The 27,242-nt window shown below is 42.5% G+C and overlaps 2 protein-coding genes across 2 annotated transcripts; both read left to right on the top strand.

Annotated features, from left to right (window-relative positions):
* The first annotated feature begins 5,125 nt into the window (after positions 1-5,125).
* Positions 5,126-16,104, top strand: LOC306894201 (cytochrome P450 2K6-like). The gene is made up of 9 exons (XM_079456540.1): positions 5,126-5,421; positions 6,371-6,533; positions 6,632-6,781; positions 6,858-7,018; positions 7,108-7,287; positions 14,795-14,936; positions 15,091-15,275; positions 15,478-15,619; positions 15,698-16,104. Exons 1-9 carry the CDS (start codon positions 5,224-5,226, stop codon positions 15,883-15,885), a joined length of 1,509 nt encoding a protein of 502 aa, XP_079312666.1. The 5' UTR covers positions 5,126-5,223; the 3' UTR covers positions 15,886-16,104.
* A 1,825-nt stretch (positions 16,105-17,929) lies between these two features.
* On the top strand, positions 17,930-24,374 carry LOC306894200 (cytochrome P450 2K1-like). The gene is made up of 9 exons (XM_079456539.1): positions 17,930-18,268; positions 18,679-18,841; positions 22,125-22,274; positions 22,350-22,510; positions 22,597-22,776; positions 22,848-22,989; positions 23,103-23,287; positions 23,354-23,495; positions 23,998-24,374. Exons 1-9 carry the CDS (start codon positions 18,020-18,022, stop codon positions 24,207-24,209), a joined length of 1,584 nt encoding a protein of 527 aa, XP_079312665.1. The 5' UTR covers positions 17,930-18,019; the 3' UTR covers positions 24,210-24,374.
* Positions 24,375-27,242: the final 2,868 nt, after the last annotated feature.

Raw genomic sequence — 27,242 nt, 5'->3', positions numbered from 1 at the left:
GTACGCCCGCTAGTTGGTTACCGAATGTTTTTTTCCGTGTTCTTTGACGTGCAGGATTTGAACTTCAGACACATTCCTCACACACCAATTCACATGTTGACATGCGTGATGCGCGATTAAGTGTGTGTGAACATGTCTGTAAACACTTTACGGGAAGGTTATAGTTGTTAACATAACTTCACGTTTCCATAGAGTAACGGCTTAATTATGTAAACCGTACTGTAAAATCAAGTTTTAATTATATATTAAGTGTTTTTACATCATCTAAACCCCCGACACAAACTTTTGACAAACTTTACATCACTTGAAGCCTCTAAGTTTGTGGTTGTCGCGTTCCTTGTCTGTTTTGTAATAGGACAAAAATGACATCTTGACAAACTATATATTGTTGGAAAGCTTTAAGTCTCTGGTTTAAATAAAATGGTTGAGTGCTACATATTCATAACTCCAATATTCCCTTCAAAACATAAAACAATATTGACAACCTATACATCATTTGAAATCTCTAAGAATGTAGTTTTCATATTTCTTTGCCGTTTTGTAATAGATCAAAGACAGTGAGAGCAATTTAGTTTTGTTTGTGAGATTGACCTTGACCCTAAGCTTATAGATATGATTGTTACATATTCATAACTCCAATATTCTCTTCAAAACATAAAAAAATATCGACAATTTATATATCATTTGAAAGCTCTTTTTGAAAGACTTTGAAAATCTTTTTCCGGTTTGCGACAGGACAAACGTGATAAAAGTGCTCATTTAAATGTCGCCTGTACCACGGGTGGGCCAAAGGAAAGTTACATATTCATAACTTCAATATACGTTTATAAAACTGAAAGAAATCCTTTTCCCGTGTTGCGATAGGACAAGCACAGCATGAGTGATCAGTCAAACGTCACCTGCACCACACATATATATAACATATTCATATTTATTCATAATATTATATCCCAGAATTCATATCTTGACAACCTATAGATCATCTTAAAGCTCTGAGCCTCTAGCTTTCATATTTCACAACCATTTGACAAAGCTAAATTTGAGTTTTGTAGCTTCTTTTTGTAGGATAAAAACAATAAACATGTATTTGACATTTGTCGGAAATCAACTCCGAACAACATTGCGATGGGGTTTGATGATTATGGCCAAATAAAAAAACACTGCACTGTATAAAGACTTTACCCAATCCAACTCGATTCATGTTTTTATGAAAATTGTTTAGATTTTATAAACGTGTGCTTGAGATTGACCGAGTGATCGGTGGTCGTCAGCAGATGGTGGATGACAGACAGAACCTGCCGTACATGAAACCCAGAGATCACATGTCCACTTTTACCCACTTTTATCTCTCTCTCTCTCGCTCTCTCTCGCTCTCTCTCGCTCTCTCTCGCTCTCTCTCTCTCTCTCTTCTCGCTCTCTCTCTCTCTCTCTGTCTCTCTCTGTCTCTCTCTCTCTCTCTCTCTCTCTCTCTCTCTCTCTCTCTCTCTCTCTCTCTCTCTCTCTCTCTCTCTTCTCGCTCTCTCTCTCTCTCTCTCTCTCTCTCTCTCTCTCTTCTCGCTCTCTCGCTCTCTCTCTCTCTCTCTGTCTCTCTCTGTCTCTCTCTCTCTCTCTCGCTCTCTCGCTCTCTCTCTCTCTCTCTCTCTCTCTCTCTCTGTCTCTCTCTGTCTCTCTCTCTCTGTCTCTCTCTCTGTCTCTCTCTGTCTCTCTCTCTCTCTCTGTCTCTCTCTGTCTCTCTCTCTGTCTCTCTGTCTCTCTGTCTCTCTCTCTCTTCTCGCTCTCTGTCTCTCTCTGTCTCTCTGTCTCTCTCTCTCTGTCTCTCTCTTCTCTCTGTCTCTCTCTGTCTCTCTCTCTCTCTCTCTGTCTCTCTCTGTCTCTCTCTGTCTCTCTCTGTCTCTCTCTGTCTCTCTCTGTCTCTCTGTCTCTCTGTCTCTCTCTGTCTCTCTCTCTCTGTCTCTCTCTGTCTCTCTCTCTCTCTCTCTCTCTCTCTCTCTCTCTCTCTCTCTCTCTCTCTCTCTCTCTCTCTCTCTCTCTCTCTCTCTCTCTCTCTCTGTCTCTCTCTCTCTGTCTCTCTGTCTCTCTGTCTCTCTGTCTCTCTCTCTCTCTCTCTCTCTCTCTCTGTCTCTCTGTCTCTCTCTCTCTCTCTCTCTCTCTCTCTGTCTCTCTGTCTCTCTGTCTCTCTCTCTCTTGGAGAGAGTTTGGCCAGGATGGTCGCCGATGGAGATGATCTGAGCCTCAAAGGAATTGGTGGAAACACATTGAATCCGTCCCCACACATGCTGCTTTCAGTTTGTATCATATTGTTCGTTGGATGCTGTAAATGTTATTCTAAATATGCGAATAATCAATGAATTAGATTAGATTAGCATTTGTCCTGTATAATGCTGAATGAATCATTCAATCAAAAACAGACCTTATTTATAAATGCATTCAGAGTTTGGCCTTACCAGAAGATTGCTAATAATCTCAGTGAATACTGACTTTATTACATAAAGCATACTATTGATTTAGAAATGGAACAACACACTGCTTATTACGCAAGTCGTTATATAATGTTGCAATATCTTTTTCTCATTCGCAAATTAAATATTTATCCAAAGAAGTATTTGGTTACATATTAAAGGCAGGGTGTCTGATTTCACAATTACTCTGGTTTAGACAAAGTCGGGCCAAGTGTGTTTATTCAACAGCTCAAGTGTGTTTATTTAACGCATTTTATTGCAGAATATCTTTCATCTTTTCTAGGGTACCACTGTGGCTCCTCTGTTGACGTCTGTATTAAAGGATGAAAGTGATTGGTAAAAACTCACAGCTTTTTCCTTCGAACCGGGATAGTTTGATAAAGGGGTCCTATTTTGCAAATCCGTGGCATGTAATGTTGCTTTCTGGGTACAAAGAAACGTCTACAAAGTTTCAACTCTCAAAGTTCACTGCAAATGAATCAAACTCCGCTATTTATCAGTCAAAATTAACTTTTACACCATGTCTAAACCAGACACGATGCGACGCAAGACATTTAAACATTATTTAAAAATACTGCGATTGGTTCAAATGCGTTCTTTCTCCAAAACTACATTTTGAATATTTTGATCACTTAACATAAACACAGTTTATGTATAAATACAGTGTACCTATAAAATAAGTATAACCGGAAAATAATCTTGAAATAGTCATCGTTTAGCATTGGCATATAAAATGTTTGTGCACTTGTTTTTGATATCATCTTTAGTGCGGGTGGCAGAATACAATTGAACCTCTCTCTCTCTTCTCCTCTCGCTCTTGTGGGTTTTGTTCTCTACTTGGTTTTCCCAGAAGTGTAGATCAGGGAAAATAACCTACTGGGATAAACGGTTGGCATGTCTACTAATATTCAGTCACAACACACAAATGAGAGCAACATGTGTTTTTTAACACTATAGGTGTTGAATAGCAGGCCTATGTTAATACAAATATAGATCGCTTTGTATGATGTAGGTAAACATTGGTCCAGAAGCACTTAAGGTTGATTTTTTATGCAATCTTAAAGTTATTCATTTAAATGTATTTGATTGTTTATTTGTGTTCTAACGTTTGTATAGTATTAAAAAACAGAAACGGGAAGTTTCTTTGGACCAGCATTTGCTTACGTTTCCGAAGTGTTCTTTAATGCATTATTGTCGACTGATGCCGACCAAAACGTATTTAAATTCGTGCATTAAAATTGAACAAAATGTGTGCTGATCTGTGTGAATAATAATATTGGATATGGATGGCTTGAATAGTGAATAATGACTCTATGTACAATACCTAAGGTTGGTTGAGACTGATACCTCATCGGTCATTATAGTGACTGTAGGGGTTTTTATTTATTTATAAAGCTCTATTCTAAGGTGTTTATTTGTGAAAAGCCTTGTTGTTTTTGGGAACAGATGAGAACACAGAACATAATGTGTTGACCTTATAGATAAACTATAAACTAAAGTCTACCGGACAGAGATCCATGACCAGAGACAGTTATAAATAGGACAACTTTTATTTGGACTGTTAATGTTTAACGTTAATGTTTCATGTTCAAAAATGTATGGTGAGTATTTTTTAGGGCGAGCAAAGCCTTGACACAGTTTTCCTTCGGTATTAATGATTTATTTTACCTTAGTAGTCCCCAACGCTACTACTTGACCATCAACGTTTTTTTCCCACTTATATGAAACGTGACATCTCAATAATATGTAGAAATGATAATGATAGAAGCATTGAAAATGTATTTATAAAGCTCTAATCTAAGGCGTTTATTTGGGAAAAGCCTTTTAGTTTTTGGCAACAGACGAGGTCACTGAGTTGTGCTGATAGATAAACTATAAACTAAAGTCTACCGGACAGAGATCCAAGACCAGAGACAGTTAAAACCCTAACCTTATGTTTCTGTAAACTTTCACATTATGTTACGTAATGATAAACTTAGTGGCTCAAAGTGACCCAGATATAGCAGATAATATATTGTTTAAACTAGCGACGAAGCCAATCGCTAGTTTATAGTCCACAGATGTGCATTTTTCAATCCGGTTTCTCCATTGGAGATTACATAACGTTTTGGCTTTTTCATGTGTTTTCTTAAAATCTCATTGGTACATTTCAGTACGATTGGTGCCAGTGATGTGAGGGGCGGGGCAGGGATGGGACTTCGGTAATTGTACGCCACCTCGTAAAATAGATGCGATTTCCTGTGAGATCAGGACGTTTTGGCGTATTTTCAAGTTTCTGATAGCCGTCAAAGCTGTGGCATTACAACTATACACTGTAAAAACTATCCAATTGTAGTCAGTAAGAAATAATACATGTATCCATAAGCATGAACAGGTAAACAAAATATCTCGCGAATAAATAATCAAACAAATACATCATTTATTTTGTTCAGTTCGTTTGAAAGATTGTAAGATTTGCTCTGAATTAGTTCTTCTCACCTTCTCGAATGTCCACTTAAGATGAAATGATAAATATGGGTTCAAGTTCTGTCTTTCACACCACGCACAATGGTTAAGGTTGTGTTACATCATGCATGATCGGTTAAAAATGACATGTTGGAACTAAGCCAAGACTTTTTGATGGTTTAAGCAGTTCATAACATGAGCTGGAACACATGGCTCCTCCTGCTGTGCTATCAGTTACAAAGTACATGACATAACTGAGCTTCCTTCAGTCTCGTATGAACTTTTTACACCTGTAGATCTCTCCGGCCGTGACTTGGAAATGGACGCGTTTCTGCTGCAGTTCTCCAGCACAGGCGTGGTACTTGCTGCTGTGTTTCTGTGTTTGCTTGTTTATTTCTTCTCCATTGGTCCCAGCTCTCAAGATGAAGGTAAAGAGCCTCCAGGACCCAAACCGCTCCCACTGCTGGGTAACCTGCTCAAGCTGGATCTGAAGAAAACACACCTGAGTCTTTCGGAGGTAAATAAATGATCATTTTTTCTCCAGTCAGTAAAGGGACAAACAATCCTAACCGGACTATTCTATCTGGGGGTTTGGATGGAGGGAGCGTGTTGTTACCATGGTCGAAGTGCAGCGGGAGCGTTGCCGTGTCAACAGAAATTTAGAGAGGCAGCATGCACAACGACACAATATATATGAGAAACTAAAATGAAAAACTCTGTGAGAGAAACTTCATTATACAAATATTCTTTATAAACAAAGCAATTCGATATCATTTCATTATTTGACATTAAGTGCATTTGCCTTTATTCACATGATAAATCATCATAGTGACTCACAAATCTTACTCGGAAAAAGTATTAGGGATGAAACAATCGACTCAATTTCAGCAAGAAAACTATGAAATATAAAGGGGATTAAAGCCATTTTTGTTTGTGAATAAATCATTTGGCTTATAAAATAAAAAACATTTTGGGGCATTCACAGTAAAGAAATAAATATATAATTTAGAGTGAAAATAAATGTGTGGCTGTTTCTTCCACAAGACCACAAAAAGAGCAGAATATATGGAAAATGACAGGATATATTTATATTTTATTATATAGTCATAAGAAATGAGGCAGCATAAGTCTTGCATATTTAGACTGTTTGATCTGACATACACGCCTGGTGTTACTTCCGGTCTGTGTTTGTTTATCGGTGTGGCAAGTGATATAATAATATATTTCATTTATATTCATATTTTATTTTATAATAATTGTATTAGATTAAAATGTTTCATTGATTCTTAATGCAAGTCTGTCAGATGATAAATTAGGGCCACGTGACGTTTGTTTATGTTGTTGATGCTGGAACCGTTGACCAACAAATCCTAATTCAGATTAAGCTTTATAATCCGTCCGAAAGTTGACATTTTTGTGTTGGCTTGCTTATTTCTTTACCTGCTGTTTGTTTCCCTCTTGTACAGCTGTCAAAGCAATACGGCTCCGTCTTTACCGTCTACTTTGGCCCAAAGAAAGTCGTGGTGTTGGCGGGATACAACGCTGTCAAGAAGGCACTTGTGAACCTTTCAGAGGAGTTCGGAGACCGAGACATTACCCCCATATTTCATGATTTTAATGAAGGCTTGGGTACGAATTCAGACCTCACTTTAAGCGCTCGCTTTAACTCAATGAAGATCTCTTGTGTGTAGTTGCTGGGTTTGAATACATCAATTATTCCTCTGCAGGAATTGTCTTTTCAAATGGAGAAAACTGGAGACAAATGAGACGCTTTGCTCTGTCGAACCTACGGGACTTCGGAATGGGCAAGAAACGAATCGAGGAGAAAATCATAGAGGAGTCCCAGTTTTTAAAAAAGGAATTTGGGACGTTTGAAGGTAATTTGACAACGACAAGCATAAGGTTTTGATATGACTGCAAATTTGTTTAACAGTCTTGTTCGCCCCATTGCAGGAAAAGCGTTTGACACAACACTCCCTGTTAGTCTGGCTGTTTCAAATATCATCTCGTCCGTTGTGTACGGCAGCAGATACGATTACAACAACCCTCTCTTGCACGAAATGGTGAAGCGTGCTTATGAAAATATGAAATTGACAGGTTCAGCTTCGGTTCAGGTACATCCACGACGTATCTGTAGTCAATATGTTGACAGGTTATTCCTGTTTTTAAGTCATTAAGACTCTTCGATTTTGCACATTTGTAGCTCTACAACCTGTTTCCTTGGCTTCGACCTTTTGTAAAGAACCGGCAACGTATAGTAAACAATCTGCAGGAGAACTTCAAAGAAATCGAAAAGATTGTGCAAGACCTTCAGAAGACTTTGAACCCTCAGGATCCCCGAGGATTTGCAGAGTCGTTCGTTATACGACAGCAAAACGACAAGGTACTTCATAAGTCTCTTCCACGGACCACCCTATGATCGTGGTCACGTGAGAGACCCCCACCCTAAAATGACACGTTTATATTTTCACAAATGTAATACTGTTTGTTTAATTATTTACTTATGTGTGCTTGTTTCGTTTAATTCTCATTTAAATTGATAATTTGTATATATACATATATACTTACATTTAGATTTTATTTGAATCTGATCACTTCAGTACATTTGTATATTAACTTTATATTGTTTTTCAATGCATCCACTTATCTGACCTTATTTATCTTACAGATATTCCTTGAATCTTTTCTATTTTTAACAACAAATCTTTTCTTACAATTAAAAAAAACATTTTATTTTATGATAAATCTCAACAGCCCTCTACCACAGAGTTGGTCTGCAGCGATCGCTGTTTCTTATGGGACCGTGAAAAGCAAACAAGATCGACTTATACCAAAAGTACAATTATAGGTTTTTTTATTGAATACAAAAATATGTAAATACTTTTTCGGTATACTTTGCAAAACACGTTTATTTTTTATGCATTTTAATATTTTTATGTTTCACTACGGCAGACAGTTTGTTGTCCACTACACAGTAAAAAAACTTAAAAGTTTAAAGATTAGTTTTTTACACTTAATAAGCGTTCTTTGAACTTGGAATCAATAGTTGGGGTTACAAGGGTAAAGTCTTATCAGCTTTATATTTTGTTTGACCAACAAGAAAAGAATGTTGTGCAAACCATAATCGGAGTGAAAAGAACATACAAGTAAGAGTGAAAAATGCTAATATTTAGTTGTTTAAACTGGTTGCATACACTTATAATGATTAGTTGTGTAAACTTGATGAACACTTGCTAAACTAAGCAGCTTGTCGCCACATTAAAATCCACTCTCATACATCACAGACGCGGATGAAACTGTAGGAAACTTTTTCCTCGTCGAAGCGTAGACGTTGGGATATCTTTGGTACAGAAGTTAATCTTTATTGAGGACTCGCTGCAGCCATCCAAGTCTGACTATAACTCTTTATACCCTTCAAGGAGTTGGGGACAATCTAAACAAAGCATACAAATGCGATACAGGAATCAACAGTGTGTCACGGGACAGAAGGACTCAGATGCAGGATAGAGCAAAAAATGATTTATTGTAAGAACAAAACAAAAGGATAACAGAAAAAGCAAAGCACTCCGAGTGCCTGTGTCCGCTGGGACAGTGGACAGAGAGTAACGCCGAAGGACGTCCGACCAGAAGCTCTCTATGCAGTCTCACTGTCCGGAAAAGCATAAACTATTTCCTCGACTGATGGCCCTGGGCAGAAAAGATGTACAAATCTCCTTAGCAAACAAGTCTGTAAGAACACAATTAGTCCAGCGGCAAGTTATACAGTCACAAATCACACTGTACACGAGACATACCCACACAGACCAAACGAAAAGACAAGGTTAAATAGGAGTAAGGTAACGAGTAACAGGTGCGGGCTGATTGGGTGCGAAGTGCAACAATTAGCTAATGGCTGCCCAGCCGAGTGAACTAAACAAACAGGCATAGAACGTGACAGAATCCCCCCCCCCAAGATGCCTCCTGGCATCAACGAGAGCTATTCACGAGAGCGGAGGAACTGGTCAATGAGGGCGCGGTCTAGTATGTCGCGAGCCGGAACCCAGCATCTCTCCTCCGGACCGTAGCCCTCCCAGTCTACTAAATATTGATGGCCTCTACCCCGTCGCCTCACATCGAGGAGCCGTCGTACAGTGTAGGCGGGCGACCCCTCGATGAGTCGAGGGGGCGGAGGGGCGGATGTTAGGGGTTGGAGAGGGGAGTGAACAACAGGTTTAATCTTGGATATGTGGAACACCGGGTGAACCCTTTTGAACGTGGGGGGCAGTTTGAGCCGAACCGTCACAGGGTTGAGAATCCTGGTGATGGGGTAGGGGCCGATAAATTTGGGTCCCAGTTTACGTGCGGGCAGTCTTAGAGGTAGGTCGGAGGTGGACAACCAAACCTTCTGACCGCGCACGTAAAGTGGGGGTTTAGAGCGGTGGCGGTCAGCCGACGCCTTGTTACGTTCGCTCGTACGGACGAGGGCTCGTCTAGCGATCCTCCACGTGCGGAGGCATCTACCGATGAATGCGTGAGCAGAAGGGACGGTGGCATCGGCTTCCTGTGAGGGGAATAACGGGGGTTGGTAGCCTAAACAGCACTGGAAAGGCGATAGTCCCGTAGACGACACCGGGAGAGAGTTGTGAGCGTACTCGACCATAGCAAGCTTGGAACTCCAAGACAGCGGTTCCGCTGAGGCCACACAACGCAGGACCCTCCCGAGGTCCTGATTAGCCCGCTCAGACTGGCCGTTAGTCTGCGGGTGGTAACCGGAGGATAGGCTTGCCGTCGCCCCCAGAAGCCGACAGAACTCGGTCCAAAACCTGGATGTAAATTGAGGACCTCTGTCAGAAACCACGTCCGCCGGGAGGCCGTGAATACGGAAGACGTGATCTAACACAATGGCCGCTGTCTCCCTCGCTGATGGTAATTTGGGGAGGGGAATAAAATGAACCGCCTTCGAGAACCTGTCCACCACCGTGAGAACCACCGTGTTGCCCCGGGACGGAGGAAGCCCCGTGACAAAGTCAATGGCGATGTGAGACCAGGGTCTTGAAGGGGTGGGCAGCGGCCGGAGAAGTCCTGCCGGGGGGCGATTGGAGCTTTTGCTCACTGCGCAAACCGGGCAGGCCAAAACAAACTCACCAACATCCCGCGCCATGGACCTCCACCAAAACCGCTGCTTGACTAGCGAAAGGGTGCGAGCCCTTCCGGGGTGGCAAGCAAGACCGGAGGAGTGCCCCCACTGGAGGACGCTGGTTCGGACCGACTGCGGAACAAACAACAAGCCCTCTGGGCAGTCTACAGGAACGGGGACGCCGCTCAACGCGTCGCGGACCTTTGACTCCACCTCCCAGGTGACCGCCGCAACCACTCGGCCAGGGGGTACGACCGGCACCAGGGAGGGACCGACCGTCTGGGGCTCAAAGACCCGCGAAAGCGCATCCGGTTTGCCGTTCTTACTACCCGGGCGATAGGAGATGTTAAAATTAAAACGCCCAAAGAAGAGAGCCCAGCGGGCCTGCCGGGAATTTAATCTCTTAACGGAGCGGATATATTGTAAGTTCTTATGGTCTGTCCAAACCAAAAAAGGAACCTTAGTGCCCTCCAGCCAGTGGCGCCACTCCTCCAGCGCCAACTTGACAGCCAACAACTCCTTATTACCGATATCGTAGTTCCGCTCCGAGGGGGTAATGCGGCGGGAGAAGAACGCGCATGGGTGCACCTTGTCGTCAGTGGGGGATCGTTGGGACAAAATCGCCCCCACTCCTGTCTCTGAGGCATCCACCTCCACAATAAACTGACGGGAGGGGTCGGGGTTGCGGAGGATGGGGGCAGAGACAAAGAGGCTCTTTAACCTAACAAAAGCCTTCTGAGCCTGTTCTGACCATGAAAATCGTCTAAGAGTGGAGGTGAGATTTGTTAGAGGCAGGGCGATCTGGCTAAACCCTCGAATAAACCGCCTGTAGAAATTGGCAAACCCCAGGAACCGCTGGACAGCTCTACGATTCTCTGGGGTGGGCCAATCCGCAACAGCTTCTACCTTGGTGGGGTCCATTCGAATACCCTCTGGCGACAAGATAAAGCCCAGGAACGGAACCGACCGTGCGTGGAACTCGCACTTCTCCACCTTAGCAAATAAGCGATTCTCTAGCAACCGGCGTAGCACCTGCCGAACGTGCTGGACATGATCCTGTTCGTTCTGAGAAAAGACTAAAATGTCGTCGAGGTAGACGAAAACAAAACGGTTGACCATGTCCCTGAGCACGTCATTGACGAGTGCCTGGAAGACCGCGGGAGCGTTCGACAGGCCGAAAGGCATAACCCTATATTCGAAATGGCCTGTAGGGGTGTTAAAAGCGGTCTTCCATTCATCCCCCTCTCTAATTCTAACTAGGTTATAAGCATTGCGCAGGTCTAACTTTGTAAAGATGGTAGCCCCCTGCAAGAGCTCAAAAGCTGAAGACATCAGAGGCAAGGGGTGGCTATTCTTAACCGTGATGTCATTCAGCCCCCGATAATCTATACAGGGGCGGAGGGACCCATCCTTCTTCTCCACAAAGAAAAACCCCGCCCCAGCAGGTGAGGAAGAGGGACGAATGTGGCCGGCTAAGAGAGAGTCACCTATATATCTCTCCATGGCCTCCCTCTCGGGGCCAGAGAGCGAATAAAGGCGCCCCTTAGGTGGAGAAGTACCAGGTAACAAATCAATCGCACAGTCGTAAGGGCGGTGCGGAGGGAGAGATGACGCCCGGGACCTACTGAATACTGCTCTTAGGTCATGATAAACTGCCGGCACCCCAGTCAGGTTAACCGGCTCCTCCTGTAACACAGGGACAGATATTAGAGGGGACAAGGCAGACGATAAACACTGAGACAAACAAAAAGAACTCCATTCCACAACAACATGGTTAATCCAGTCAATGAGGGGGTTGTGCTTAGTAAGCCAGGTATGGCCCAACACAATGGGAGCGGAGGGAGAGTGAATAAGGAGGAACTGGATCTCCTCAGTGTGGTTGCCAGAGGTGGTTAGCAACACCAGTCCAGTAATGGAAGTGATCCTTGTTAGGGGGGTACCACAGAGTGTTCTGGCAGCAATGGCTTCAGTTAGAGGCGCGATGGGAATATTCCAGCTTCGAGCCAGTTCGATGTCCATGAAGTCCCCCTCCGCTCCAGAGTCAATGAGAGCCTTGACTGAGTGACTCACCCCCCCCGACCGGAGGACGGCCGTAAGAGTCGTCCGACCACTAGGGGAACAAGGAGCAGCGGTCGCGCTTACCCTGCGCGGCATCGGTATGGCAGGAAGTTGCTTCCGTAGTTGGCAGGCAGTAACGACATGCCCAGCCTCTCCACAGTAGAGGCACAAGCCGTTGGTAATGCGATGACGCCGCTCCTGGGCTGAGAGATGGGCGCGGCCAATCTGCATCGGTTCCTCCTCAGCGAAGACGAATCGAGGAGGCGTTACGATCCTGGTTGTGGGAGGCGCCCCGTAGTTCTCCCTCGCCTCAGTCCCTTGGCGGTGTTGAGACCGGAGCCCCATGCGGAAGTCAACCCGCATAGCAAGATCCACCAAGCCATCGAGTGTAGCGGGGAGTTCTAGCGAGTAAATCTCATCCTTAATGTGCTCCGCCAACCCATGGAGGAAATGGTCCCACTGTGCCTTCTCATTCCAGCCACACGAGGAGGCGAGTGTGCGGAACTCGATGGCGTACTCCGACACTGACCTTGAACCCTGGCGAAGAAGCGACAGTGCTCGGGCCGCCTCGTTGCCCAACGCCGACCGGTCGAAAACCTTGCGCAGCTCCTGAGAGAAACTGTCGTAGGAGTTACAACACTCCTTCTTACTGTCCCACAGCGCTGTTCCCCACTCCCTGGCGATGCCAGCCAGGTGCATGATCACAAAAGCAACCTTGGACTGTTCGGTGGAGAAGCAGGAGGGCTGCAATGAGAAAGTCATGGAGCATTGTGACAAAAAGGAACGGCAGACGGTGGGCTCACCAGCGTACGGAGTCGGAGGATTGAGACGAGGTTCCGCACGGCGTGCCACAGACGCCTCTGCCACGGCTGGGGTAGCGCTCGCAGGACCCGCCAGTGGAGCGGCCTGGATCAGGTCGAGGCGTTGGGCGATGCCGGCAAGCTGCTGCGCCAGGTTGGTTATTCCCTGGCGGGTCTCCGCGATCTCGTCCTGTTGGCGTCCCAACAGTACGCCCTGTTGAGCAATGGCCCGGCGGATCTCTAGGTCACCTGCTGAGTCCATATCTGGTGGGTATGTTCTGTCACGGGACAGAAGGACTCAGATGCAGGATAGAGCAAAAAATGATTTATTGTAAGAACAAAACAAAAGGATAACAGAAAAAGCAAAGCACTCCGAGTGCCTGTGTCCGCTGGGACAGTGGACAGAGAGTAACGCCGAAGGACGTCCGACCAGAAGCTCTCTATGCAGTCTCACTGTCCGGAAAAGCATAAACTATTTCCTCGACTGATGGCCCTGGGCAGAAAAGATGTACAAATCTCCTTAGCAAACAAGTCTGTAAGAACACAATTAGTCCAGCGGCAAGTTATACAGTCACAAATCACACTGTACACGAGACATACCCACACAGACCAAACGAAAAGACAAGGTTAAATAGGAGTAAGGTAACGAGTAACAGGTGCGGGCTGATTGGGTGCGAAGTGCAACAATTAGCTAATGGCTGCCCAGCCGAGTGAACTAAACAAACAGGCATAGAACGTGACACAGTGTCATTCACATCCATAGGTGCTAATCCAATCAGCCTGACATTATTGACCCTACCTTCACATTTTCATTGAGATGAAAGCACAGCCCTACCTTGAGCTTAGCTTTCATTAACTTGCGACCCTACCCAATGGTCAGGAACAATATGTGCCAATACAAAGTTACTAGTTTCAACAAAAGCTAGACCAATACCTGTTGAGAGAAGAGAGAGGGTTACTGTACATCTTTTCTTTCTCATTCGTCTGTCAAGTACACAGAAGAGATGGGTTTGAAGTAGGTTTTTGAAGGTCGTGAGAGATTTTACCTCAAGAACCCAAAACGGAAGCTTGTCTTCAGTCATGGCGCATGGTCACCTGTGCTCAGTGTGATGGACCAAAACATAGTGTACACGGTACAGAAGTGACACTGACCCTAGAAAAGATGTCAATGGCCTCTACCTGTAAAACAATTCCTGTTTTGGGATCGTCTCAGTGTTACCCATCTAGTGCACCTGTCGTTCATTTCATTTCATTAACACCGAAACAGCAGAAAATAAGTTGAGTCAACAAAATCCTTAAATCCTTTTTAACAGTGTCGCAAAACAGAAAGTACCAGCAAGAAGTATAAAGGTTTTATTGAGCAAACAGCAGATCAGCAATGCAATCATAACAGCCACGCAGTAAACGGATAGTTCACCAAAAAATATGATCATTTTTTGTCCTTTCTTCCACAGAACACCAATGAAGATAGATTTAAAGAATGTTTTTAACTGGTCACCTAGGGTTTGGGGCATTGGCTTTGTGTCCATACAATAGAAGCGATTGGGGTTCGGTTAACTCTTTTCAAAATATCATCTTTTGTGTTCACTTTTTGATTTTCTATTAAACATTAAACTATTAAAGCTATTTGACTAAATTTAACTATTAAAGCTATTTGACTAAATTAAACTATTAAAGCTATTTGACTAAATTAAATTATTAAAGCTATTTGACTAAATTGGTTTATTTTCTATAAGGTACTCATACATCACTCCCAGTGTACTTATCGAAGCATACAATTTAAACCTAATTCAGATTTTAAGAAATTACTTTCTTATTAATGAAAAATAATGTCAGTATATTTCAAAATGCACCAAAATCCTCTCAAGAGAATCACTTGTTGCAGATACCAAAGTGAAACGTCTTCATTTGTGCAGGACTCTGGGGAAAAAAACAGCCTTTTCCATACGAAGAATCTGTGTTATACAGTTAACAACCTGTTTGCTGCCGGCACGGACACGACGACGACAACAATGCGCTGGTGTCTTCTGCTTATGGCCAAATATCCTGAAATCCAAGGTATCGTTGATACACCAGTGCATGAGCAGATGTCGGGAACAAAGATGTTGCCAAAAACAATATTGTCTTTTCACAATTTTGGGTTCACATGAGCCGACCAGTCAGAATCAAGAATTCAGCAATGCTTGACATTTTTCGCCATCCCTGACAATAGCTAAGGTCCAGGAGGAGATTGACAAAATGATCGGTGAACGTCAGCCGGTGGTGGACGACAGAAAGAATCTGCATTACACAGACGCTGTGATCCATGAATGCCAGAGACTGGCCAGCGTTGTGCCCCTAGGCGTCCCGCGCAAAACCACCTGTGACGTTCACCTTAATGGATACTTCATCAAGAAGGTCGGTATGAAAAGAAGTGTTTTAAGAGCATTTCGGTATTTCAGAAAAAGATATTTCAACCTTGTAGTTTTGAGTAAGCGTTTTAGGATGCTGAATCCTGAATATTAGCTGGTTGAGGCGTTTTATTAGCGATGGAAATGAACTCTGTAATTGTCTTAACGGCAGTGACTCGAGTTTGAATGTATTGTGATGTGTTGTGCAGGACACCAGTGTGTTTCCTCTCCTGATATCTGTGTTGAGAGATGAAAGCGAGTGGGAGACGCCGTACAGTTTCAATCCAGGACACTTTCTGAATGAGCAGGGACAGTTTGTCAAGCGAGATGCGTTCATGCCCTTTTCTGCAGGTGCGGTACACTCTTATGATTAAAAGGCTCATTCGCATTTCTCTTTAATATATTGACCTTCCTCTCTCGGTCTCTCAGGGCGGAGGGTGTGTTTAGGAGAGGGTTTGGCCAGGATGGAGATCTTTCTGTTCTTCACCTCTCTCCTTCAGTATTTCCGCTTGACCCCTCCACCTGGACAGTCTGAGGATGATCTGGATCTCACTCCGCTTGTGGGGTTTACACTGAATCCGTCTCCACACAAACTGTGCGCAGTGAAACGGTTTTGATCGCTGCGGCGCTGAAGAGGGACTCAGAACGCCGAGTACCCTCGTACAAATGTTTTCGTAGAATTAGGGTTATATTCACATTTCAATATTTTCAATGGTGTAAATACGTTTGTGATTCGCATTTGTTTATTAGGAAAATTGGATCTATTAGCAGCATGTTCAGCTTAAACAAAATAACAAAGATATACGCTTTAACTAGGATTGAACACAGCTTTGAACCTCACATGCAAAGACAATGAATGACAATGAACAAAGGAAAGTCTATATACAACAGGTGCAGGATAGTCTTTAAATAAGGAAACAAAGGATAAACAGGAAGTTATACGGCACAGAAAAAACAACACAAATACAAGGTAATGTATTTAACTTAATGACTAGCTGTCAGACTATTAAAATGTCCTTTTAATGATTCATATTATGTCCTGAATAGTTCTCATACAATTATTATTATTTCAATTCCCCTGTAATTTCATTGACTTTTCTATCGTCGGTTTCAAAGGAAACAGCATATAAAAACGTTATGTGGGCCAAACGTAACTTCCGGAAGACCCCCACAAAGAAGCACTAACTGTTAATAAGTTTTAATGCAATTGAATACAATTATTTGACAATAAAACAATATCATAAATTAAAACAGAAAGTTCGTTTTTGGTTACCTTACCTACAGAAATGAAGATCATATTAACACGTGTTATTTTAATAAATGTGCTTTTCAATGGCTGAATATAATAAACTAGTTAAGCTGAATGAATCCATGTGTAGTCATTTCTTTTCACCTCATTGCCGAACACATTACTTTAGCGTTTTATTTAGATACTTTTTTATTTAAAACGTACAGATTTGAGAGTAAATTTATATTTTCGATTGATTTGACACATCTAAATCAACAAACCATTATGTAAGGACTGAAACTCCGCGCTATACTTCTGTGGTGAGACAAGAATATTGTTAGCCTGTAGATAATGTTAATTCTTCTGTAAATAAACATCTATATATACATAAGCAATTCACATCTGCATAAACAGTGGCGGTTCTACATTGAATTGCACCCCGGGCGAGACCAGCTTTGAATCTCTCTCTGTTCCTGGTGCCACATGGCTTTTGTCACCTTAGGACACCTTGTGCCCTGATCAAACCAGAAAGGTGATAACTGACATCTTTCGATCCCAGGTGTTGACCTTTTGGTCCGACCCGACTCTACACCTGTATATTGTGTCAAAGTCATTGGTTGTTTTGTTTAATATAATGTCTGATGTCGAGGTACAAATGGTGTGGTTTTAATATAAATGGTGTCCTGTTGCTGTTAAAATCGAAAATTACTTCAGTAATTAAAAGTCTAATCGAAGAATCTAATGCATTGATCGAACAATATGTAAATCACCCACGTGGTACTAAAAACAGCTACAATGGCTCCAAGAAAAGTTGTTTATAAATGTGTCCGGTGCAGCTCGGAATACCCAACAATTGAAGATATTATAAGACATGTATTGAAAATAATAATTTATGAACGTTTTTTTATAACAGTATTTAACATAAACAGATATCTTTACATAATTTAACAGTTTTTTTGTAGAATCACATGACCTTCAGGGCAAGAAAGCGTCTGCTTTAAAACATGGCTCTCTATAGAGACACAGAACAAGATGGTCAGTTATCCTTCGAAGTAACGAATATTTGAATCAACTCTGAACAGATGAAAAACTAAGATAAACAAACTACACGTAGAACGCTTATGATCCCGTTCACCCAATTTCAATCACTAAAGTTAAAGTTTTTTATTATATAAAAATATAATGATTAATATATTCAAAGTTTGAGAGGTATATCTTTGAAGTGTTCTCTCAAATACGAGTGTACTACGAGAGCTTCCCCTCCCTGTAGATGGTGTCCTGTTGCTGGACGGAGACACGTTTGCCTTTAAATTCCTGGCTTTTCATTCTCGGACGGGATTGTGGAATGGTTGGTTCATTGCACATCAACAATTTGTTATTTGAATCGAGCGATAAATCGCATGCTTTCAACCTGGCGGACAGGGGCAGATAGCTTTCTCTTTCCCTCCAGCGGGGCGTTCCTCCAGTGCGTGATGGGTGTTGTGAAAATGTTCAGCCTCTCTTGGCTCCTCCCAAGCATCTAAATGTTTTCCTGTTGTTGTTGTAGTGTTGTAATCTCATTCATCATGGCTGTATTTGAAACACTCCTCCTGCACGTATGCACCACAGGAGCTTTGCTCGCTGCTCTCCTGACGCTTTTGGTTATTTATTTGTTTTACTTTGCCTCCAGATCTCCGGAAGAAGATAAAGAGCCTCCAGGACCCAAACCACTGCCGCTGCTGGGAAACCTGCATCTTCTGGACCTCAAACAACTTCATGTGAGCCTCTGGAATGTGAGTCGGTCTTTCCAAACGTTTCCTAAGGGGGTTTGTGGAAGCTTCGAGAAGGTCACAGGGACATTTTCTGGGAGACGTTTTGAATGTCTTCATTTCAGTCTTGCAAGTTACAACTAGAAGTGTAATACAAAGCGTTATTGTAATCATAACTGCCCTCAGGTAAAGCAACATATTTACCTGGATTAGGAAGGACCTGTGAGAGATTAAGTTTAAAGAAGTTTGTTCATGTTACGCATTGTATGTATCACCGCTAGAAGTAATGCATTTGAAAGTGATGTGACGTGTGGCCAAGAATGGTGTTCCATACTAATACATGCTCTGCATTTAACTCTTCTAAGCAACACACACACACACACCGTGAACAAACACAATGTTTTACTTGTTCTTGTTCGCTTCTACTGTTTCAGTTATCCAAGACATATGGTTCGGTGTTCAAAGTGCATTTTGGACCCAAGAAGGTGGTGGTTCTGGCCGGATTCAAAGCAGTTAAACAAGCGCTTGTGAACCAAGCTGATGAATTTGGCGAAAGAGACATAACACCAGTTTTTCAAGATACCAGTGAAGGACACGGTAACAAGTCACTTCGATTTTCAGTATGCGACCAATGTTTTCATCTGTGTGAAGACTTGAAAACGCATGAGACAAACATTGGGCACAATTTGAAGTGAAGCTGATATGGAAAAATTACTTTCGAAAAATGTAATTAATAGTTTGTTAGGATGAAAAACGAGATCGAAGAGCCACATAAAGCACACAAAGATATTCGTATGTTTGGTATATTTCGAAAAAGGTTTAACAGGTAATGATTGCGTATCGATGATCCCTAAACGTATGAGCAGTGTTGGGTGTAACTAGTTACTAAGTAATTAGTTAGTGTCGTTTAAAGTAAGGGATTATTTTCATTTTTTCCTGTAATTTAATTACAGTTACTTCTGATGTAATTTAACTTTATACTGTGTAATATATTCAATAGTGGAAACGACATAAAAATTATAAGTCTAACTTGAAAGTGTATGCCTCGTACATTTCTATACTTTGCGCAGTTCATAAGAATAATTGATGCAGTTTTTAATGAATCTATTTGAATGAATCAAATAAGCCGTTTCATGTCAATTCTAATCAAGGTTGACATAGGATACGTCAAGTGTCATGATCCTGCCTCTCCTTGTCTTGGTTTTCGAGTCTTGTGGCAGGATCATGTCAGTCCCATGTGTTTTGTGTGGAGAAAGAGCATTGTTTTGGTTTGAGAAGCCATGCTCTCTCTCCGGTGTCACGTCCTTTAGCCCCGCCCCCTTGTTTCCCTGTTTGCAGTCCGTTAGTGTTAGTCTTGTCTCCAGCCCTGATCCATCCTTCCCTTAGTGTTTCAGTCCCCTCACCAGCCTCGTGCAATCCTCCTGTTAGCTTTCCCTTAGTGTTTCATCCTTGTCACCTGTGGCCACTCTCCCTGTGTCATCAGTCCTTGTTAGTGTTTTCCCTTTATTAAGCCCCAGTTTTTCCTCTGTCCCTTGTCGGTTCATTGTCATTTTGTCATTATCGTACCTCCTCACGTCACCTTGTTGGATTATTCCTGTCTATGGATTATCGTGTTTGTTCCTGTTCTAAATTTGTGGATTTTGTTGATTTATTATTCAAAGGACTTTGTTTGTTTTGTTCCCCATGTGGGAAGTTTTAGTTTACACTTTTGTCTTGTTTTAGTTCATGTTCTCCCCATCGAGGGTCTTTTGTTTAAATAAAGTTTTTGTTATTTAACTCTGCTGCCTGCGTTTGGGTTCTGTCCACACACCGTGACAGAATGAACCGACCAACTTCGAACCCAGCAGGCAAGATGGAGGCAAGACGAGCGACCCAGGCTCATCGCCTCCTCCGTTTACGCCAGGGGCACTGTGATGTATTGGAGTTCGCGGACCGCTTCTTTGAGGTGGCAGGGGAGATGGTCCACAGTGAGCAGGAACAGATGGTCCTGTTCAATGGCGGCCTCAACCAACCACTAGCAGGGTGGGAGATGCAGATGCTGAGACCGCTGGGCTTCACAGACCTGATCAGGTATGCCATGAATCGGCCGGAGCCCAGTGTCTCAGTCCAGCCCAGTTTTTCCACCCCGCTGGCCGCCATCCCCGAGGGCCATACCCTGCAAATCGGGGCCGTGGGCCTCTCCTCACCCTCTGCTCCACCACCAGCTAGCCTCCGTGGTAGGCATGGACGGAGGGAGTCGTGGGACTCCCCGTCCGACTCTTCCAGCATGGAGATAGTGGGGTCTCCCACCGCTACTCTGCAGCCGGCCACACGTCCTGTGAGCCGGTCTAAGAGGAAGAAGCAGAGGAGAGCTGCACCATCCTGCCCTGCCCAGCACCCGGTATCCAGCCCTGCCCAGGCGTCAAGTCCGGTGGTCCCGTCAAGTCCGGTGGTCCCGTCAAGTCCGGTGGTCCCGTCAAGTCCGGTGGTCCCGTCAAGTCCGGTGGTCCCGTCAAGTCCGGTGGTCCCAAGTCCGGTGGTCCCAAGTCCGGTGGTCCCAAGTCCGGTGGTCCCAAGTCCGGTGGTCCCAAGTCCGGTGGTCCCAAGTCCGGTGGTCCCAAGTCCGGTGGTCCCAAGTCCGGTGGTCCCAAGTCCGGTGGTCCCTCCTGCACCCAGTCCGTCTCAGCCGGCCCTCCAACCTACAACCCAGTCAGCCTTGCCCCAGCCGTTCCCAACTACGGCCGTCCTGTCATGCCCTACCCCCTCTAGTTCCTCCCACTCCAAGAGAGGTATCCCTTCCATGCCCAGACCTTCCTACCCCACCCCTCCGCCCAGCTCTAGGAAGCAGGGTCCTGTCCCTCCTAAGTCCCAACCCAGTTATGTTCCCAAGTTTTTCCCACCAATTCCGCCTCCCCCCTTCCCATTGATGTTTATTTTATTGTCCAACCCCAATCCCTTTCTAGTCATGTCAGCCCTGCCCCTAGTGTGTTCTGTTCTGTGTTTGTGGTGTCTGTCCTCCTGTCTGTCAGTCTTGTCATGTTTAGTGTGATCTTGAAGAACTCCTGGAGGAGTTCTTTAAGGCGGGCGCTCTGTCATGATCCTGCCTCTCCTTGTCTTGGTTTTCGAGTCTTGTGGCAGGATCATGTCAGTCCCATGTGTTTTGTGTGGAGAAAGAGCATTGTTTTGGTTTGAGAAGCCATGCTCTCTCTCCGGTGTCACGTCCTTTAGCCCCGCCCCCTTGTTTCCCTGTTTGCAGTCCGTTAGTGTTAGTCTTGTCTCCAGCCCTGATCCATCCTTCCCTTAGTGTTTCAGTCCCCTCACCAGCCTCGTGCAATCCTCCTGTTAGCTTTCCCTTAGTGTTTCATCCTTGTCACCTGTGGCCACTCTCCCTGTGTCATCAGTCCTTGTTAGTGTTTTCCCTTTATTAAGCCCCAGTTTTCCCTCTGTCCCTTGTCGGTTCATTGTCATTTTGTCATTATCGTACCTCCTCACGTCACCTTGTTGGATTATTCCTGTCTATGGATTATCGTGTTTGTTCCTGTTCTAAATTTGTGGATTTTGTTGATTTATTATTCAAAGGACTTTGTTTGTTTTGTTCCCCATGTGGGAAGTTTTAGTTTACACTTTTGTCTTGTTTTAGTTCATGTTCTCCCCATCGAGGGTCTTTTGTTTAAATAAAGTTTTTGTTATTTAACTCTGCTGCCTGCGTTTGGGTTCTGTCCACACACCGTGACATCAAGTGATTAGTAATAAGTCATTAAATACTTTTGGAGAGAGACATTTGTACAGTAATCTAATTACACTATTGAATATGTAATTAGTAACTAGTAACAAACTGCGTATGAGATAATCTTGACCAATTCATTTTTCATGACTGAAAGTGAGCAATGTTTCTCTGAAGGAATCATCTTTGCAAATGGTGACGGATGGAAAGCGATGAGGAGATTTGCTCTCTCAACCCTTCGAGACTTCGGTATGGGAAGGAAACTGAGCGAAGAGAAGATCGTGGAAGAGACGCGGTATCTGCGAGCAGTATTCAAGGCGTTCCAAGGTAAAGCGACCGCTTGTGTCTACATCGTACGGATTGTTGAAGTCAGACAGATTTTATAGTCCGTTCTCTGTGCAGGAAATCCTTTCGATACAACCCAACCAGTAAATTATGCCGTTTCCAACATCATCTCAGCTATTGTTTATGGAAAACGGTTTGAATATGACGACCCGAAATTTAAAGAGATGGTGAACACGGCAAACCTGAGCATCCGCATGTCCGGCTCCGCTGTCATACAGGTTCTCTGTTATGTGGGTCTTCATCTTGTCCTATTCTGATTATTCAGACATTTTATTGTGATGTTTGTATCTTTGTCATCGTGCAGATCTATAACCTGTGTCCAGCGCTTGGGCCCTGGCTGAAGACTTGGAAACTGCTTATGAAGAATATGGAGAGGAACCGGACAGAAATACAGGTGCTGGTGAACCATTTGCGAGAGACCTTAAACCCTTCCGACTGCAGAGGATTAGTCGACGCCTTCCTCATCCGCAAACAAAGCATAGACGTAAAACATCTTGCATACTTGCGTTTTAAATATGCATTGTTTCCCTCGTCTATAACACATCCCTCCAACAGGAATCTGGTGAAAGCGATTCACAATTCCACGATCTGAACCTGCTCATGACTGTGTCCAATCTTTTTGCAGCCGGTACGGACACCACCGGCACAACGTTACGCTGGGCTCTGCTGTTCATGGCAAAATATCCTCACATACAAGGTTGTGTAAAGATCAAACCGCTCGCGTTCGGGTTTGCGGCCAAAGTTACATTTGCTTCCCTTCAAATATTATAAGAATTCTTTCTGATGGGTGGTGGTCTTATGGGTCTGTAGATCGGGTTCATGAAGAAATCCACCGGGTTCTAGCCGGACGTGAACCTGTTACGGAGGACAGGAAGAATTTACCGTACACAGACGCTGTGATCCATGAAACCCAGAGACTGGCCAACATAGTGCCCTTGAATCTGCCACATATGACCAGCTGTGACGTGAACTTCAATGGATACGTCATTAAGAAGGTCAGTTCTGCTGGCACTTTACTGTGTGTTTGTTTTCCAGCTCAACGTCTTTTTTGTGAAATCTAGGGGACTTGCGTTCTGCCGCTGCTGACGTCTGTTCTGAGGGACGAGAACGAGTGGGAGACGCCCAACACTTTTAACCCGGCACACTTCCTCGATGAGAAGGGTCAGCTGAAGAAACGAGAGGCCTTCATGCCTTTCTCTGCAGGTATAAGACATTGCCGTTGAGACTCAATAGCTCTCAATTCATCTTTGTCAACATTTCTTTAGGGACAGAGTGATCTGTATTACAAGAATATCCGAACGAATGATTTGACAAAACATAGTCATTTAGCAACGGCCTTCCAGTTATTGTCTCTCAAAAGTCAATATTGTCTCCATATGTTCCCTTCTAAACTATTGGCAGTTTGCATGCATAGCTGTTTATTGTTTGCATTCATTTAGACATTGAATCATTGCAAATATTGAGGGAACCCCTTGCAGCTGAAAGTTCATCACGACTGCCACTAGGGGCAAACTAGTTGTAAGACTGCAGCTTAAGTGAGAGTCACAAAGAGCCGTTCAAATCCATATAACTTTGAGTTCCTTAACTTTGAGTTGACTTTTTAAAAATAATAGTAGTAATGTCATCCACGTATTCAGAACATGTGCACATTATACGCGTACTGTAAAAATCGAGCAGTCGTGTGATTCTCGCTCTTATCTTTTAGGGCGCAGGGTGTGTTTAGGAGAGGGTTTGGCCAGGATGGAGCTCTTTCTGTTTTTTACGTCCCTGCTTCAGCATTTCCGCTTCACTCCTCCACCCGGAGTTTCTGAAGACGAGCTGGATCTCACGCCAGTCGTGGGTCTCATCTTAAACCCTTCACCTCACAAACTGTGCGCAGTCAGTAGGGCAGAACAAAATACAACCACAGAACAATAATGAGTCACAATATACTGTGATTTCTTTTTTAAATGAGCATACCTTTTCATTCCTTACGGTTGTAATTATTGTCGAGATATTTGCTATTAATTGTTGGCTTTAAAATCTGTGTATTTTCAGTTGAATGTGTGTTCCAAGATTCAATAAAACGTTGTTTTTATCGGTTTTGTTTGGATTTTGATGGGAAGACGGGTGCAGGACTTGGTCATCTAATTTGGTGGCACAAAAACAAGGGTCGGGTTCGGGTGATGTAAGGCGGTGTCGTTCTGCCTTCCCTTTCCAATTTAAATTTTTGACAAGACCTTACTTTTTATATTTTATATTAAGATATCGGGGTGATATTTTTACAAAATGTTTTACACTTTAGGGAAATTAATACTTCAATGGGGGATTAGATCTGATTAGTTACTGAAATTCTTCCAAATATCTTCGTTTGTGTTCAACAGAACAAAGAAATCTATAAAGGTTGGGAACACACTGCAAAAAATGACTTTTTTACTTGGTCTTTTTTTCTTTTTTTCCAGAAAAATAAAGAAGCATTTTCTTGATGAGCTAACTGGTAAGAAAAATAATCTTGAATTAAGGTTTACCTTTTTCTTAGTCACTCAATTCAAGATTATTTTTCTTACCCCATTGGTAGATATTTTTGCATGTTTTAAGCACAAATTCACTAAAATGTCTTATTTTTTTACTAAAAACAAGACTTATTTTATAGCCATCATTTTTTTTGAGTGAATGTTAGACAAGATATCTTTAACCACGGGCAGCTGTTATTTCAGTGTTCATCTTGGAATTGATGTATTGACGTGTATACAGATTTGTTCAATTTTCTTCATTACATGTACATGTATCTTTGTGTAGATGTTTCTGATATACAGTGTATTTAATGGGTTTACAGTTTCTTAAGCCATAATTCTAACACCTACCCAATAGAGGTAAAAGACTGACAGATTATACGGCCGTCCCTGAAATGTGAATTTCTGATTTGTAAAAAACATGCTATTTGTTCTTTGTTTCTCTACAATTCTTGACATCGAAAAAACTTTCCAAAACCTGTATGAACACTGTTGGGGTGTATCGGGCACAAAAATACTACGTGATACATCCAACTCGTTTTTTGACAAGTTGACCGTGTTAAGCATGAGAAGAAGACACGTTTAACAGTGTCAGTGAACAGTTTTTGAACTGTTCAAAGACGAACTAGAGAAAGAAAACACGACGCTCAAACTCTCGAGTCCAAATCTCTGATGAAGGACTTTACAAGTGTTTCGTTCAGTCCAAATCCTGGTATGATGATGTCACAGTGGATCTCGGAGTTGAAGGTGAGCAAACCAGTAAATCCTAATATTGAATGAGTATATATGAGTAATATGAGAAATATTGAACCTCAACATCTGTAATGATCTTTAATGACAGCAGAAAATTAATGCCAAAGTAAGTAATAAGTGTAAACGTGTAATAGTTTGTACAATCATTTAAAGTACGAATAGATGTATGATATGATTATGTGTCATAGATTTATGATCTGTGGATGAGCAAATATCTTTGTGTTATTTCTATCTATGACAGATGGGGGCAACAGAGGGTCATTTGTAATAGACGCTTGGTATAATCCATCTGAAATTTAATGTGGGATTTTTCTATTATAAAACGCATTTGGTCACTTATTCTGTTTATGTTATCACAGTTGGTTTAGTTATTTTGTATGCAATATCTAACAGTGGCCTTATAATAGTTAATACAATTTTAATGGATTATGGCTGCGTTCAAGACATCTCGAAAGTGGGATATTTCCCACCACAAACACAGAAGTAACGTCTGGATTTAGTGACATTTCATGTATTTTATAAATGTAAAACGCTTAATATATGATTTCTGCTATATGTTACAGTGTTTTTTACATGATTTATGTACGAGACTCATCTACGGTGATAACTGATGGTTTGATGTTACTGTAAATCCCCTGCATGACATTATCGTCATGATGTGTACTAATGAAGAATAAAACAGATTTTGGGATCTTTATAAAGCTCGCACGTGTGTCGAGATAATCCTCATACTTAAAGTTATTGTAAACCGTTTAACCAAATCTCAGAGAATCTGTCAGAGCGAAAGAATTCTGATCTGGTGCATAAATCAGACTGAATTCCCACAGTACGTGTATTTTTTTAATGTACTCAAACTGAAACTTTGTGACACGAGGGAAAACTGGAAACAAAAATAGTAAAAACTCACCTGAAAAGATCTGAAAATTCTTATTTGAAGGGTTTAGAGACTTTTTATCTCTGTATATACAGTATCTGATCCCCTACTGATTTCGCAAGTTTGCCTGCTTGCAAAGAAATGAAGAATCTATCCTTTTTATGGTTGGTTTATTTTATCTGACAGAGACGGAATTGAATGAAATGAAAGATACAGATTCTGTTGGCAGACATGTTTTATATACATAACAAGCTGATTTATGAGTACTTTCTTGAAGTGACTAATCTGTGGTCCGTATAGGCCCATAACCGATCTGTGGAGGCAGAATTCTTGCTGCTTGGTATGGGATAAAATACTTATTTCACCGACTGACATGCAAATCAGTTTATAACCTTTACATAATTTTTTCCCCAGATTTTTAGGTTGATATTTGGTTTCTATCAGTGAAAATGATAGACCCTTTATTTCTTTGCAAGCAAGCAAACTTACAAAATCGACTGGGAATCGAATAATTCTTTCCCCCAACGTGAATAAAAGAAAATGAAAATATCTTTATTTAAATTTGCATTTGCATTGTTGAATTACGGTGTATTATTTATACGAGTCAAAAGACACTTTAAGGTCCAGTTCTCTGTTTTAATGTAAGTGTGTGGGATTCTTTTAACAGTTTTACACCCTTAATAACATCGCTATAAACATGTGTTTTCTATTTCAGCCGTCTTGGCTGTTTCACCTTTAAGAAGCCCTTCTGCCGCAGTCTGCTTCTCACATGGCTTTCAGATTTCCACGGCCACGTGAATCATTCACATCACTACCTCTCCCGTCTCTCAT

The sequence above is a fragment of the Barbatula barbatula genome (assembly GCF_947034865.1).
Source record: "Barbatula barbatula genome assembly, chromosome: 5".
NCBI classification, from domain to species: domain Eukaryota; kingdom Metazoa; phylum Chordata; class Actinopteri; order Cypriniformes; family Nemacheilidae; genus Barbatula; species Barbatula barbatula.
Note: the sequence above shows the minus strand (reverse complement) of the source record. Positions and strands in the feature narration are given on the sequence as shown.

Coding starts and splice junctions, on each gene's coding strand:
- LOC306894200 (XM_079456539.1), top strand. CDS start 18,020: ATGTTTTCCTGTTGTTGTTGTAGTGTTGTAATCTCATTCATCATGGCT. Junction 18,842..22,124: donor AGATACCAGTGAAGGACACG/GTAACAAGTCAC, acceptor GTTTCTCTGAAG/GAATCATCTTTGCAAATGGT. Junction 22,511..22,596: donor CCGGCTCCGCTGTCATACAG/GTTCTCTGTTAT, acceptor GTCATCGTGCAG/ATCTATAACCTGTGTCCAGC.
- LOC306894201 (XM_079456540.1), top strand. CDS start 5,224: ATGGACGCGTTTCTGCTGCAGTTCTCCAGCACAGGCGTGGTACTTGCT. Junction 5,422..6,370: donor CACACCTGAGTCTTTCGGAG/GTAAATAAATGA, acceptor CCTCTTGTACAG/CTGTCAAAGCAATACGGCTC. Junction 15,620..15,697: donor GTTCATGCCCTTTTCTGCAG/GTGCGGTACACT, acceptor TCGGTCTCTCAG/GGCGGAGGGTGTGTTTAGGA.